Source organism: Pteropus alecto, unplaced genomic scaffold (genome assembly GCF_000325575.1).
Source record: "Pteropus alecto unplaced genomic scaffold, ASM32557v1 scaffold94, whole genome shotgun sequence".
Taxonomy (NCBI): domain Eukaryota; kingdom Metazoa; phylum Chordata; class Mammalia; order Chiroptera; family Pteropodidae; genus Pteropus; species Pteropus alecto.
In genome coordinates, this window is record NW_006437736.1 from 2,589,494 (window position 1) to 2,605,912 (window position 16,419).

The 16,419-nt window shown below is 48.9% G+C and overlaps 1 protein-coding gene across 5 annotated transcripts in view; it reads left to right on the forward strand.

Annotated features, from left to right (window-relative positions):
- LARGE1 (LARGE xylosyl- and glucuronyltransferase 1) overlaps positions 1-16,419 on the forward strand; it is a 484,407-nt gene that overhangs the window by 461,736 nt on the left and 6,252 nt on the right. For 4 of the 5 annotated variants that reach the window (XM_015591589.1, XM_015591588.1, XM_015591590.2 and 1 more), the window contains one exon: positions 13,280-13,426. In XM_015591589.1, coding sequence (XP_015447075.1) covers positions 13,280-13,426 — 147 coding nt within the window. Of the gene's footprint in view, positions 1-11,641; positions 11,746-13,279; positions 13,427-16,419 lie in introns of those variants that run through there. The other variant, XM_025048691.1, reaches the window with a different exon arrangement.

Here is a 16,419-nt window from a genome sequence, read left to right on the forward strand (position 1 = left end):
TAACCCTCTCAGGGAGCGTGGCAGGCGTGGTCCCAAAGAACACAGGCTGTGGCACAGAGCCCTGTAAGCCCCAGTTCCTAACCCCACATCCCCCTCACACCCCTCCACCCCTCACCCCAGCGCTAGGAAGGGTCCTGTCCTGTTCTTGCTCCATCTGGGCCTCAAATCCCAGTGTGGGGTGAGGGCGCCCCCGTGTGGCCAGACAGGGCTTTCAGCCCGATCCCTGTTGCTTCTGAAGCCTCTCAGTTTGCAGGATGACAGGCTCCGGATGTCAGGCAGGGCTCCCAAAGGAACAGGTGGCGGGCCGGGGCCACCTTGACCAAGAAGGGAGAGGGCCATCGTCCATCCTTCTGGGGCCCTTCCACAGGAAGAGTGACCTGACCCCGTCTTAGGAGTCTGAGTTCTCTACTCTCCCCATCCAAGCACCATTTTATTATTTTACCTTGTGGCATCATATTGTGAAAAAGATCACACACGAGCAGACTGTGTTTTTACATTGTCTTCCCGTGTTGTATTGACCAAATGTGTTACTGATCAAGACCTTAGTCCATGTGAGGTGCCCGGTGTACCCTCTAATTAACATTTTCTTAATGCAGAGTCACCTGACGTTTTGGTTGGCCTTAGCCACCTTATCATGGTGTGTGTGGTTCAGTGGTTCTAAAATATTGCACGTTGTCCCTGAATCTCCATTCCTGTCTTCATGGGCCCTGTAGAAGTCCAGGGACGCTGAGTTCAGAATAAATGAACTTGCCTGGTCTTCATTTAGTGCATATGTAGAAGTCAAGACCAGAGAGGTAGAGTGCCTTGCCCATCTAGACTGGAAAGATAGTGTGACCGTCCTGAATTTTCTTCTCCTCCATCCATAGTATCTATTCATCTTTTTGTTTATTGGGTAGGTAAACATTTACAAGGTACCAACTATGTGCTCACATATCTGTGAACCACATAAATAGGAACTGTGAATCACAGAGCTTATAGAAAGAAGGAAAAAACAAAACAGTTGAAGATACACGTTCTTTAGGTACTGTGATGGGGTGTCTGTGTGTTATTAACCTGAGCTGAGGGTGGAAGGAGCTTAGGGAAGTTGGTCCTGAAGAAGTTAGATCTGAGCAGAGGCCTGAAGGCTGAGCCGGAGTTAGCCAGTATTGGTGGCAACGTTCCAGCTAGACACAGAGATCTGTTGTTGATGTGGTCAAGCGTGTAGGCCAGGATGGGTCCTGCAGTACTTCTCGTAAAATATGCTAAGGACTTTGGATTTCGTGGGGCAGGGGGCAACAGAAAGTCCCCGAGAGAATGACATGACTGGGTGTGCACGTAAGGAAGAGCATGGTGGTCCCGTCATGGAAGGATCACGATCAGTAGGACCAGAGGAAGTGAGATGAGTCAGGGGACTGCTGCATTAATCCAGGCGAGAGATGATGGAGGCAAAGGAATCAGAAGTAGCAGCAGAGACAGGTAGATAGACCAGGGAGAGATTCGGCAGCTGAAATCAGTAACTGTCTACAAAAGTATCTGGACTCTGAAAGGGAAGCTCTTTCGAATGTTACCCCCTGAGATGCCGGTACCGCCCGGAAGTCCAGCCTGCTTTTGGCCTGTTTCTCTTGCTGGCTCCTCTCAGTTGATTGGCTGTGCCCACATCCTTCCTGTACTGAGGAGGATATCATGATATTGACTTTGAGTGTCATGGTAGATGGGGCGCCGGCTGAGCCCCCAGAATCCTTGCTCCAGCTCACCCTCTGTGCCATAGTGAACTGTATGACTTTCAGCAATTCTCTTCTTTTCATTGTAAAATGAAGGAACAGACTTATATCAGGAGTCAACAAACTCAGATGTTCACAGGGGCCATGACCTTGGCCTAAAGGAGCCAAGAATGCTGAGTGTCATTCGCTAGAGAGACCACGGCCTTCCTCTCAGGCAGTCAGCATCTCTCCACTCCGGTTTGGAAGCAGAGGGCAGGGCTAAGAGCTTCATGTTTTTCAAGAGGGCCTAGAAATCTAGATGTTGATGTGCTTTAATTTTTAATGTTGACAACTAATTTAAAAAAAAAAAAAAAAACACTGTTGAGCCAGACCAACATGTCTTCAGGCTGGATGGTACCTCCCACCCCAACCCCACACCACTAGTCTGTGATCTCTCACCTAGGTAATTCCTAGGCACCAGAATTTTGAGAACTAGGAAGTAATGTTATTCTATCAGAAGCCCCAAATAAGTATACACTGTCCTTTTCATACGAAGATAAACATATTGACTTGCCATTGGCTTAAGGAATACTTTTTCCAGGGAGTGGGATGGATTTGTTTCTGATCCAGACACTAAAAGTAGATGTGTTTCGTGACCAGTGACATAGCATTGGTTTGGGATGAGGTTAAGGGTATTGTTTACTGAAGTGGCCATGGATCCCAAAAGGCCATTGGACCCTTCTAGAGACTGACTTCTTCAGCATAAACTAATTCCAACAAAATGCTCTAACCAAACACTGTTAAACTATTAATATTTAAAATGATGATAGTTTTAATTTATCGAGCCTTATGTACCAGCAACTGCCAGCTGCTTTGTATGTATCACTTGTATCCTTCACACTTCTCCATAAGGTATTATTACAGGTGACCAAACCGAGATGATGGAGAGGTTAAATCTTAGTGTCAGAGGAGGAAGGTAGCCTTCCCTCAATGACAGCCTGCTCACTTACGGAAAGAGCCAAATCACTCTGAAACCCCCGGATGCAGGCTGATTGGCAGCCCTCTCGTTGGACCCCCCAAACACTTACTCGTGTCACTCTTTTTGGGGCCTGCCTGGGTACCAGAAAAAGTTCAGCTTCCTAGCTCCCTGAGCAGTTGCTTAGCAACCAGCTAATATTACAGCAAAAGCAAACAGATCCATTGGAAAATAATTAAATCAGTTATATGCATGGACATAGCTGCAGAGGTTCACTAAAGTCTCTCTCCCACCCTTTCACTTTTTCTTCTAAAGAATGAGCTTAGAAATGTGCAGCTTTCTCTCTTGATTCCAGAAATGTCAAGTGAAATTCAGCGAGGCACGGCAGACCTGCTTTTGAATTCAGGTTCTGGCACACATATCAAGTATTATGTGCCTTAGAGAAGCTCATTTAGTCTCCCCAACCCTCTATTTCCTCAGTCAATGAAGGGGCTAATAATAGCCTCTTGTGGGGGTATAGTAGGCACTCAGCAAGAGTGAATTTTCTGTCCTATGGTATACACACTGGACTCAGTATTGGACTCATTTGCCAGGCGCCCGCCCACGCCCCCAACCCCCAACCGTTGCAAACTGCCACCATGAGTACAGCCCCGGTCACTTCATTAAACCATTTCAGTTTTCTTTCTTATAAAATGAGAAACTATAATACTTAGAAAATATTTAGTGAGCACCTACTATGTACCAGGCCGTGTGCTGCACGTTCAGACCTGCGTTTAATGCTGAGCGCTCTTACTCCTCACTTACTTGACCGTGGAAAGAGTACTTAGCTTCTCTAACTTTCTTCATCTGTGAAACAGGGATCACATCATTTCTTCCCTCTTAAGATCCTGAGAAGATTAAGTATAACAGTATTTGAAAACACCTACCAAAATGCATGGAACATTCTTATGGCATGAATATATGCATCACATGCCCGCTGTGGCCAGACACTGTCACAGTGAGCAGAGCAGGCCAGGTTCCTGCTCCGTTCCCCCATTTAGGGGGCACTGCAGTGGGAGGGGCCGCTGCTTCTCTTCTTGTGATCCGTATAGATACAGAGATAAAAGATCTAGGAGCTCAGGCTCGCAGGCAGGTAACCCAGTGTGGGTGGGCAGGGAAGGCCTCAAAGAGAGATGAGAGTTGAGTTCAGGCTTGAAGGACTCATACGTGTAAAGGCATGAACTATCATGGCACATTCCAGGAATGTTCCAGAATAACAGAGGGAGCAGAGGTGGGAACAGCAGCCCTCAGTTCCCCTCAGCTGGGGACACAACACGTCCATGAGACCGGCCGGTTCCTCGCCTCTTTCACTGACCCCGCAGAATCCTCATCTTGGTTCAAGGCCTGAAGCTGAGGGCAGCTCTGCTTTGCTTTGCAGATGTTGCCTTGGCTTTCCAGGGGACAAACGTGCCAGCCTGGGCAGAGACCATGTTCTGACAGTGGACAGGAATGACAGATTTCAGTTGCGTTCTGTTCTTCCCAGGGTCTCTCATCTCATTTCCCCTGGCACATAATGGCCTCTCTGTAAATACTTGTTGGATGAGTGGAGGAATTTGAACAAGGCCAGTAGAAGTGGCACCAGCTGGCTGCCTGCCAAAGGACATTACCAGGTGGCATTTCCTTAGGTCAATGCTTCATCTTAATCTTAACTATATAGAACATTTAACATTTATTGAGCGCTTACTATGTGCCAGGCACTGTTATAAGCATTTTCACATGTATTTTGTCATTTAACCTCATAATTCATTGTATAGTTAAGGTTGTTTAGCTTAAGTAACAAGCTCACACAGCTAGCTTATCCTGGGCTTCTCCAACAGCGTTCTATGCTCGCCCTGTTTATAGATCCAATTGCCTGATGGGCTCATCTCCATCATTGTCATGATGGCCACGATCATCATCACAGATGGTGTTTATCAAGTGCCTTCTATGCATTGGAAAACTATCATAACCTCTCCACGAGACAATCCATTTAATCCTCACAAAACCCCACAGCCCAGGTACCAATAGTAGCTGCAGCTCGCAGAGGAGAGAACTGTGGCACAAACATGTAACCTGCTCAAGAGTGTCCAGGTTGGGCCTGAATCCAGGCTGTGTGCCCAGAGCCATCTTCCTAATCTTGGAGCTACATCCGCCCCTCCCAAGATCCCCAGCCAGCACGTAACACAGTGCCAAGCACAGAGAAAGCGCTCCCCGATGCTTAGCTGTCCGTGGCCGCTAGCAGTAAACATCAGGACAATGGGGTAATTAAAGAGGGGTGAATAGGGATGTTGAGAATCACGTAAGGTAATGAATGCAGAGTCCCTGGCACAGAGCGTGACACCATAAACTACAGCTTTTTTTTTTTCTCTCTTTTAATTTACCCCCAGAGCTCATGCTTAGCTTCTCTTTCTCTCCTACCCCACCTGACAGACAGGCTGTCCCTCTGGATACGTTAATGCCATCAGTTTAGGACCACAGCCCTTGCCGGGCTCTCCAGGTGACTGCACACCTCTGACCTCATTTATTATGTGTGTGTTTTCCGTTTACACGTCCTGTGGGCAGCCTCCCTCGTTTGCAAGGCCCGGCTATTGTCCCCACACACCTCCTGACAGCCCATCTTCCAGGAACTCATTTCCTAGGCAACTGTGATAGAATCCGAGCAAACCTTCTTACCTGGCCTCCAGTTCAGGGATGTGCAGAAAGGGCTGGGGTGGGCTGTGCCTCCACCGTCACCAGAGCAGACAGGCACAGCTCACCTCTGTTCCTTCCTGTCTGCCCGGAGGTAGGTGGCTGAGCCTGCAGAGGTGTTATTCAGGTCGTCTGCCATTGCCGTGGATGACAGCCGTGCCTGCATCGCGTACTAGTGGAGCTAGGCCATTTCGGGGTGAGGGGCAGGTAGAGACAGCGGGGCTTCTCATAGCCTCCCTGAGTCACGCGCACACACGCACACGCACGTGCATGCGTGGACGCCCTTCCTTGCCCCTCGCTGATTGATCTTATCCGTGGCCACTTTAGCACTGCTGCTGCTCGCCATCTGTCAGCTCCCTCACTGGTTCACTCTGCCCCACTCCCACTAGTTCTAGCAATAAGCCGAAATCTGGACAGTATAGATAGAGCTCGGACCCGAGCGTCAGCTTCCTCTTAAAACAGGGATCGCCCCAACGGCGCGGATCCCTCCTGTGAGCAGCAGCATCGCAGGAGAACACAAATGCACAGGCAGGCAGTCTGCGAAGGACCCAGGAAGGAAGAAACACCCGTTGACAAGTGCCCTCCGTGTACCAGGCACTGTGCTGGGCACGTGACGCACGTTATCTTTTTATGGCAACTTAGTCAATGATAAGTGCTCTAATTCCCGTTATTCAAGTGAGAAGATTAAAATGCAGAAGATAAACTTGTCCAAAGGCCCTATGTATTTGCGTGGCAGAACTATGAAACAATCCAGCTCTGTTTTTTCCCCAAAAGGCACCCTTCACAGGACCATCCTCTCTGCCACATACGACAACTACACGTTGATTCCCTGTACGTTTATCGGGTGCCTACTGTGTGCCTGGAACTGGACCAGAGTTAGAAACACAACCTCAAACAAGGCTCACCTGACCTCAATCAGCAGAGCTGATAGAGACCTAAGCAGGCAACCTGTATGTTATCCCCTCTGCCACCACCTGCCATCCCCAGTGACAGAACTAGCCCAGGATGAACCAGTCCCAAAGAAGATGCAGGCCCGTCATCAAAAGGGACACCTCCAGGTCAGCAGAGGTGGGCAAGGGAGGTGCAGGGAGGCACGCTCCTCTCGCCGGCTGCTCGCAAAGCCTCCAGCAAAAGAGTGATGCTGTTGCATTTTCTGAAACAGATGGACACTCCAGTGCGGCTCCCCTCCTCCCATTCCCTTTTAACATAACTTTCATGTACGTCCCTGGGAACCTGAATGAGGAGAGCTTGGATTCCTTACAACCTGGATTTGATTAAAGGACGGCTCTCTGACATTGGACGCTGTGGACTGGTCCGTGGAAATCCAAGGCTCTGAGAGGCGATAAGCCTCATTCTCGCCTGGCGTTCCGACAACAGCCCCAGCGCCTTCGCCCCGTGGCTCCCAGCAGTTTGTCACTTGTCAGCGTCAGCCTCGCCGTTCATGGCGCTTCCACACAGAAGTCGGCTCGGCCAATTCTGTTTCGGGAGCAGAAGCTAACATGGGCAGAGCTTGCGGTTCCCCACCCTGCCCAAGGAGGAGAGACAACAAGGGGTACCTGAAGGGTAACCAGCATCCACAGGGCTGATGCACAAAGCAATAACCCTGATCAAAGCCAGAGAGAGTGGGGAGATGCTCTCCAGAATTCTGGGGTGGTGTTCTCAAGCTAAGGACAGAGGGAGTGGTCTTTAGCACCAAATGCAGAGAGATGTCAAGAAAGATGAGAATGGAGAAGAAGTCTGTTTGATCTGACAACGAGGGTGACATTGCTGGCCTGAATCAAATAGATTCTATGATTTTTGATCGTTCCAGGTTAGGCCAGATCCAGGGAGTCAATGGCAGACTATAGTAGTTTGAGAAGCACATGGCTGGTAAAGAAAGGAATTTGCCAGTATAAGAGGCTCAGGACGCCAGTAGGTCAATGCACATGTATTCAAACAGCCTGTGCGCTGGCCTCGGCCACACTTAGCTGCTACAAGGTAGGATCTGCCATCGAGACAAGATTGCTGTTTAAGGAACAGAAGCATGCAGGCTGCAGCCTGCTGCCTTCTCCCTCCCTTCCATTTCTAACCACTCTCCTGCCGGCTACCTGATCCACAAGCTCTAAGAAGCTCATTGCTCCATTTGCAAAGTCACCACCTTAAGAGGCTTGGCCCAAATAGATTCTATGATTTTTGATCGTTCCAGGTTATTTCTAAGCTGGTGCAGTCTAAGTTAATACAATGACGATGATGATGATGATGATGATAGCTACTAACTCTGTTTATTTAACCTCTTAGTTTTAACGTCTTCATCAGTAAACTGGGAATACTCATAACTTATAGGTGGCAATGATTAAAGAAGTAATGTATATAAAGCCCTTAGCACAATGAATACTGAACACATGTAAGTACTTTTATGACCATTTACTGACCACCTAAAATGTACCAGGGATGCTCTAAGAAATACACCTCTCCAAACCTTACATGCTTTCTTATTTCCAAAGCTTTGCAAATACCTAGGACCCCGTCTCCTGACTAGCTAACTCCTGCTGCTTTGTCAGAATACAGCTGAGTGATGGGAGGTTCTCTGACTGCATCAGAGAGTCTGCGCTCTGTCTCCCTGCACTTTGAGCTCTGTAAAGACCGAGGTTATATCTGTTCATTCAGCTCTCTACCCGATATCTATGTCTGGCTTCATAAATATTTATGAATGAATGAATATATCATCTTAGTTCTCTTAATAACCAAAACTGTGACGTATTTATTAGTATTAAGATAAGGAAACAAGAGTTCAGAAAGTTGCCCGTGATTACACCATTAGTGAAGTATAGAGTTAAGATAGGACCTACATCCCCTGATTTAAAAGATTATGCTCTTTGTCTCCCTATTCAGCCTCCCTTCAAACTGGCGTCCCCTAAGAGAGATCCAGCCCTCAAGTGTGTTGAAAGTAATTTTAGTTGGCTTTTCTTAAAACATCAGAATATCTGGCCACATCTGTATGAGAACCCATGCATAGCTGTGCAGCTGGAGTCAAAGAGCATAAAGATGCTGCTCATGGCCCCCCGAGTCGTCCCGTCTCCTGCCCTTCTCCCCCCTTTTGTCTCCCCAGCACTGACCATCCTGCCTGCCTTGTCCCCACCAGCCCACACATCACTGGCCTGGCCCGGCAGACATCTGAGTTTGCACCCCCGTCCCCCCACAGTATAGACAGACCCAAACAGGAGATCATTCCAAAACTGCTTCTCTCTCTTTAAACTCGGCTGTGCTTTCTCATTTTTCTTTATATCATTTGGTCCCCACAAACACCCTCTGAGATCCATGCTGCTATCATCATCCCCATCTTCACAGATACGGAAACTGTGGACCCAAGAGGTTAAGTCATTGGCCAGGGCGCACACCTCAGCAGCCTGGCCCCAGAGGCCTCGCTTCACCCCTGATCGGGCGAAGTCATAAGAGCTGTGCTGTGTGTCCCTCTTTCTCATTTCTCTGAGACATTTTCCCATCATCTCTTCATGCCAGGTACCTGGGCTGTTTCCCTGGTGACAGAAACCTGCCCACTAAGGCAAAGGATGGAATTAAAGAGAGAGAGCTGGAGAGAGGGAGGGTGCGTGTGTGCCTGTGTGTGCACGTGGTATAAACTTCCGGGACCAGTCTCGAGGTTTGGTCATTTTAAACTCCAAGAAGCCCGACTACCTAACAGCCTATCTTTTTATGCTGTTCTTTTGACTTAACACTGAGCCCCCATAAGAGCCTCTAGTCTGCTACCTCCACCCCGTCAGCTGGCACCAGAAGCCAGATGCTCACTCACATTCCCTCCCCTGCTCACCTGTCCTACCAGGTGGGAGCAACACGGGCTATGAACTGCGTACACACTTGGGTAAGCTGAGAGGAGAGGCCGAAGGAGGAAGATACACAAGAGAGGAGACTGGGGTCTCCAAACATAGGCGTTGCCCGGCTCACAGCCCTCCTTCCGGTCAGCTCCACTGACCAGAAGGAGAGAATGTGCTCTGTCAGGAACACCTGAACAGTTTTTGACATGAGGAAGGACTCAGCTGGCTGGAGACTGAGATCTGATAAACTCTTTCCATAGACAAGTGGGCTGGCACGCCAGAAATCTGCCCTGGTGTCAGCCATCCGTTGCCTTTTCTGAGTCCCCTGCTCTCTCTCCATTTCTTGCCGTAACCTCCCCCCCACCCCAGCCCCCGCCGTGCGCTGACCCAAGAAAGAGGGAGGGGACTCATTTGTTAATCAGTTGTCAGGCTGTAAAGTGATTCAACCTGACAGCAACCCTGATTGACAAGAGATAAGCGTTATCATCTCCATGTTACAGATGGGGACCCTGTGACCAGGAGAATTTGAGCATAGTGCCCAAGATGGGAAGAGAGGGTGACAGACAGAATTCGAACCTGGCTGGCTCCAAATCACTTGTATTTGCTTTGCTTTCCATTATATGAGCAGGGATATGAATTACTTCAATAGATAACTAAGGTTTTTTTTAAGAGTTATTCGGTCCAAAAATACTATAGTAGATTTGTAAATATTTTTGATAGGGTTTTGGACAAGAAGCAAGGACAACGTATCAATCGAGGTTCTCCAGAGAAACAGAACCAGCCGGGTGAATGGATGCATGAATGGATGGATAGATAGTTATTTTAAGGAATTATGGGGATTGGCAAGTCTGAATCCATAGGACAGGCCCATAGGCTGGAAATGCAAGCAGAATTTCTGTGTTATAGTTTTGAGGCAGAATGCCTTGTTTCCAGCAAAGTTCAGTTTTTGCTCTGAAGGCCTTCAACTGATTGGATGAGGCCCACCTGCATTGAGGGCGAGGACCATTCTTTAAAGTCAATTGATCATAAATGTTCATTATAGCCACAAAGTACTTCACAGCAACAACCAGACAAATTTCCAACCAAAGAGCTGGGCATCGTAGCCTAGCCCAGTTGACGCATACAAAGAACCACCCTAGCTGGGCAGCAACCACTCCATGTTCAGTGTTTAATGTATGCCAGGCGTGGCACCAAGCTCTTCCACATGCTCTTGTGCTTTTCTTTGTCAAAATGTTTAACAAGAGCATGAACTCTGAGACTCAGAATGGATAAAGAGACTTGCCCAGGGCGAGCGGTGGAGTCAGAGGTAGAAACCAGGTCAGTCTGACTGCTACTCTTATCAGACCGCCTTCCAAAATTTTCAGTCTTAATAATCTGCATTTAATGACCTGAGAGGGATGAATGGAGTGACCCAAAGCCACTCAGCTTGTCAGAGCTGACTCCAGAATTCAGGTTTCTGGGCTCTCACCTCACCAGACTGCCCCTCCGTTTCCAGAAGATCCTGCATTTGAAACGCTCCATCCGCTGCAGGACTTGTTTTCCAGATAAGTGGTGGCAGCAAATTATACAACCCTAGGAGGTCGGCAAGCCCCAGCCAGGGTGGGACGTACCGACCAGACAGGACAGAAGGCCCAGGCTCTCACTGCCACCTCAGTGAGCAGATGCGCTCAGGGGCATCACCCCGAAACCACTTTATTGAGTCTGAAATGGACCTGTCTGGTGACGAACCCATTTTCATGGCAGTTGGTGTTTCCGTGAGATTAGAGGGAGTTTGCAGGAAGCACTGTGCTTTCTGTGCAGAGAGAGAGAAGGCTTCCTAGGACTCCTCTTGGTCAGGGTGCCGCTCACCAGCTCTACGCGCTCAGCCTTGCCCTGTCGGTCAGGGTCGTTTGGTTGCAGGCAACAGAAACCAGACGTAGGCGGCGTAATTAAGATAAAAAGAAATTAAAGGAAGACAAACCCCAAAACAGTTGAGTGGTAAATCGTATGAGATCAACCCAGGATCTGTAAAACCAACACTCGAGACCATACTTAAAACCCAGGCAGCTCTGGACCCCTCTGCAGTAGAATTTCAGAAGCTTCTAGAGGGCTGCCTGATATGAGTACAGGTCAGCTCCATGGTTTCCAAATCTCTGCATCTGTGTTCAGATTTCTAAGAGTGAGAAATGGATTTGCTCAGCTTGAGTCAGCTGTCTACCTCTGAACACTCAGCTCTGACCAGGGCTTCCAGTAGGGCTGCATCGCTCTGGGAGCTGCCCTTACGTACAGGGGCCATGAGACGGGGGAGTTGTCTTTGAGCTGGGCACTAGAAGAGGTGGCTACTAGAATAACCACGATGGTGATAGTAATGTGAGGCTTTTACAGATGGAGACATCCGCGTTTCTAGATCTCCGTAGCTATCGTGTATTTGCGAATACACTCGCCCATTCTGCTTAGAGTTCAGCCCTCCTAGCCTCTCACTCTATTTCCAGCCCCAGCTCTGCCTATGTTGAGTGAAGGATTATATGAGAAAGAATGCCTGGCCGTGGACGAGGACCTCTTGGGTGTTTGGAAACTGTGAAGTCATTGATCAGAGAGACAAGAACGCAGGCCAGAACAGGCTGCCTCGAACCTCAGGTCCTCCAGCCGGCTAAGTATAGCTCACCCAGATTCTATCTTGGTGTCATCCCTTATGACTCTCCCCTGAAAGAGTGACACAAGGGCCATGTATCATTTAGTAGATCGTTAACTTAAGGATCATTATAAAGAGTGAACTACAAATGATACTCAGAGGATTCTAACATCAAATTCCAGTCTATCTCTTAACGATCCTCCCTCCACTGGGAACTAGAGGGACCTCTTAACCAAGGGAGGTTTCCGAGACTGTTCTTTTTCTGACCCGGTCCAGATTCCCCCTCTTCATTTGTTGATACCAAGCCCTGCTGATGTCCTTCTTAACTGCCACTCTGTTCTCATCCCACCCTGGCCTAGGCTGACAGTTACTTCCTGGGGTAGCCTGACAGCTCTTTGCCGATCCGCCCTAGTCCTCGCTTATGCATGGCCTCGAAGCTCTGTTGAGTCAAGTGACTTTAATAATACAGCCGTATTGCCACGGAGTGCCGCTGCTTCCGGCATTGCGCGAAACGCCTTCCAGGGCCTCGCATGACCCCAAGGGAGACTGCTTTGTCTATTTCAGAGATTACAAGGTCATGGCCAAAAGAGGTTTTGAAAGATCAAGCCAGGGAACAATGGCAGCACTGCAGCGTACTGGTGACCCTTTGTTGCCATGAGTCTGCCACGTGCCAGGTGTGCCAGCCTTATTTGTGTCACCTTGTTCCGTTTTTACAACACCTCCAAGAGAGAGAGAATATCGCTCTATTTTAGGGAGGAGAAACCTGAGGTAGTGAGAAGCTAAATTAATTGCCTAGTATGGCAAGACGTAAAGCCACAGAGCCAGGATTCACATTCTGCCTGTGTTTATTACATGCCTCCTTCTCTGTGGCCATCTCTGGGCCTTTCTCCTTTTGTAACTGACAACCACAGAGCTTGGAACTGGCAAACAAATCCAGAGGGAAAGGGACTGGCTCTCAGAGGAGCAGAGCAGGCCAAGCTCAAAGGCAAGAGTGAATACGAAGATGGAGAACTTTCCACTAGTACACGTGCTACCAGAACTGGATGCTGGCTGCATGGGGTGGATGTGGCTAGTTTAAAGGCTCAGGGTCTGGAGCATTCAAGGGGTTGAGGAGTCAGAAATGAGACCCGGAAATGCCCAGTTTGGTGATACTCTCATCAGATGTTTATCTAGCTGCTCCTGCGTGGCCAGCCTAGTGGTCTCCACCCCGTGAAGCCTTGGAGACCCACCTACCGTACCTGGTTCTGACAGGGGCGTGCACTGCAAAAGGGAGGGAGGGTCCCCCTGCCCTCCTGTCTGGCCTGCCCTCTATTCTTTCTCCAGGAGGACTGTTCTCTGACGCAGAGACAGCAGTTCTGCTCTGCCTTCCAGAGTGATATTGGGGAAGCCGCTTGGCCTCCCTGGGCCTCAGTTTTCCTGTCTTCAAACTGAGAGGCTGACTTGGGCTTTGTCTCCTACACCTGCTTGTGCCAACCACCTCCCTGCCCTCTCGTTTCAGGAAGTCTGTCATCCAGCTCGACCTCGCCAACACCAAGAAAGCGATGATCGTCCCTGCATTCGAGACGCTGCGCTACCGGCTCTCATTCCCCAAGTCGAAAGCGGAGTTGCTGTCAATGCTGGACATGGGGACTCTCTTCACATTCAGGTGGGTGGCCCTCACTGCTGCCCCCTGGGGGTGCCTGGAGGCCTTCTCGCTTGCAGGAAACCCAAACTCCAAAGCCGTTGGCCCGGAAGTTTAGTCGTAGCCTTACACCAATGTAAGGCCAAGAAAAAGCACCCCTGGCCCCACACCGTGTCCTTGGAATGTTCCTTCTCTTCCCACATGCCATGTATTTTGTTTTGAACATGGGTGACGGGCATTGTGTGTCCAGATGGAAGGAGAAGAATAGGAAGTTCAGCTTATTCTTGTGTACGTGATTCAGTTTAGGATCCTGTTCCTGTCTCGTGGTTCTGAATTCTCTCTTTTGTTTGCTTGTTCATTCATCCATCAGCTAAGTGGGGTTCGCCCTGTTCGACTGCTGTTTCCTGTTTGCTTTTTCTGTTTTTGTGAGTGATCTGTCCTATTAGGTCCTATTAGGTCCTCAGCCCTGGGACTGGCCACAAGCAGTAGCTTCAACAGCTAAAGTGGTCAGAGTGACTCCAAGATTGGACACACCACATGTGGCAACTTACTTTGCTATTGCCCAAGTGACAGTTTCAGACAAACCGCTCGCTTTCCTCATGTCCCGGGCCCCTAGATCCTGCAGGAGCATCACAGGGGCGCCACCCTACCACGTGACCAGGGAGTCTGTATGGCTGCACCCTTGGAGCAAGTCAGAATCCTGCTGGGTCTCTTGACAGAGCAGTGTGAAGGAAGAGGTGTCGCTTCTGCCTGCTCCTATTTTACAGAGAGGCCTCCAAACAAAATACAAGTGGCCAGTACTTCCTTTGAGCTTAAAAAAAAAGCATACATTTCTAGGCAATCTTAATTTTAATGGAAAAATTGTAATAGTAACTGAGGTTTTCATACCACTATTTAAGTTACTAGAAGTTTCTAGAAGGCTTTCTCAAACTTTATTTTGTGAAAATAACTTTATGAGATCGGTTATTCATCGAACCATTCAGAGACCATTCTTTTTCACATTTTATACAGACCTGTAAACTGAGGAGTGATTCCTGGTAGAGCAAGGACTCGAACTCCAGCCTGCTTTCTCTGTCTAGAATTCTGGGAAGTGGCCTGAAAGAATTTAGATCTCCACAAACCAAGCCTTCTTTCTTTTAAGAAAGAAATAATAACAACTACCATTTACTGAGTGCTTACCATGCACCAGGCGGTGTGATCAGCTCATTTAATCCTCACAACGAATCTATCAGGCAGATACTATTATCCCCATTTTACAGATCAAGAACCCGAGGCTCCGAGAGGCTAACTAACTTCCCCAGAGACACATAGTGCATGGCAGACATGGATTCAGCCCAGGTTTGAGGAACTGCAGAGACTATGCTCTTGACCTAAATACCATCCAACCACTATTCAAGTCCAGAACGTTCTCACCAATCAGTGTTTGAAGCTGCAGGGAGAATTGAGACTTTCGGACCAAACCTTAGTCTGAATCTCCCACAGACGCCATAGCCCGACAGATTTCCGAGGCATCCGTCCTTCTCTCTCCAGCCCCAGGTGATTTGAGAACTCATTTCAAGGCCAAGCGTGTGGACACGAGAGCTGGGGTTTGGCCTGCCGCGTCCGTGATTTTGCTGCTCTGGCCAACAGCAGCTTGCATGCCACCATGCCAAGCGCTAAATTACAGACCTTCCCTCCTAGAAATTGCTTTTTGTCACTGTCTCTCCAAATGATGAACCCTTAAGCCTCCTAGCAGCTGAAGCCTACTCCCCACTGCGCCTGGAATGAGAAGTCCACACCCCCACCGGTCCCCCAGGGTGGCGGTTCTCAGGGCCTGATCCCTGGACCAGGGGCTTCAGCATCCTCTGGGAACTGGTTAGAAATGCAGAGTCCCAGGCCCCACCCTACAGCCACTGGATCAGAAACTTCGGGGGTCGAACCCAGAAATCGTGACTGTTAGAAAATAGTCATCCTGTTGATTCTGATACATTTTCAAGTCTGAGAACTACTGCTCGAAGCACAGTACCCCCAAACCTCTTCTAAGTAGCATCCTGTAAGGTGTACTCAGGTAGCCTCTCGTCACTGTTTTTTGGAGCATACCTGGTGTCGATGGTCTCAGACAGCAAGCCTTGGGGTCCAGTCTCCTGGTCTGATCGTGGGTTCCTCGGAACACTTCCAGGCTGTGCCTTGTTTTAATGGCAGGTTAACGGTGACTTCGCAGTGTTACGTGCTCACCAGCCATTTGGCACGCTGTCAGCCTTCCAGGCCGAGCTAATGGAAGCCGCCTCCCCACCCAGAGGGACAGAACTTACCCGGCCATCCCTGCCCTTCCCCTGTCTTTTTCTTCATTTTCACGTTATAATAGTCCAAGAGTTTAGATTCTAAAGATGGGGGTTAAATAAGATGACCATCAATGCATTGATATCACCGAGAGTAAGATCACTGTAAATCGACATCACATCTAGGCGCAAACAAGGCGGGCAGTAAGGAGAATATCTTCATTTTGTGAGGAATGACCGTATATCGAACACAGCTCTGAGTACTTTATGCAACTTAATTCACATAACGGTCATAAATCCACAAAGTAGGTATTGTTATTATCTCCGTTTTCCCAAGAGAAGGAAACAAAGGAACAGAGGGGTGAAGTAACTTCTGGGCCCCTGCTGAGTGACGGAATGCAAACCCAGACAGGTTGGCTCCAGAACCAGGGTTTTCAGCCATTGGTTGAACTGCCTGTCGGGGAACTGGCATTTATTAACTACCTCCTGGATGCCAGCACTGCGCCGAGCTCTGTACAGACATCCTCCCATGTTAGCTCCCCAGCAGTTCAACAAGGTAGGTCATCTTTCTGCCAGTTGTCACAAGAGGAAAGTGAAGCTGAGTTTAAGTGCTTTGTCGTCGAGGGCCGCGGCTCCCGAGTGGCGGAGGTAGTGTTTGAACCCCGGTCCAGCAGCTCTACTGCATCAGGCTTTGAACCTAATATGTGTTCATGACCTTGGCTGTGCTGGGCCACTTCTTTCACAGAGGTCAGATGTCAA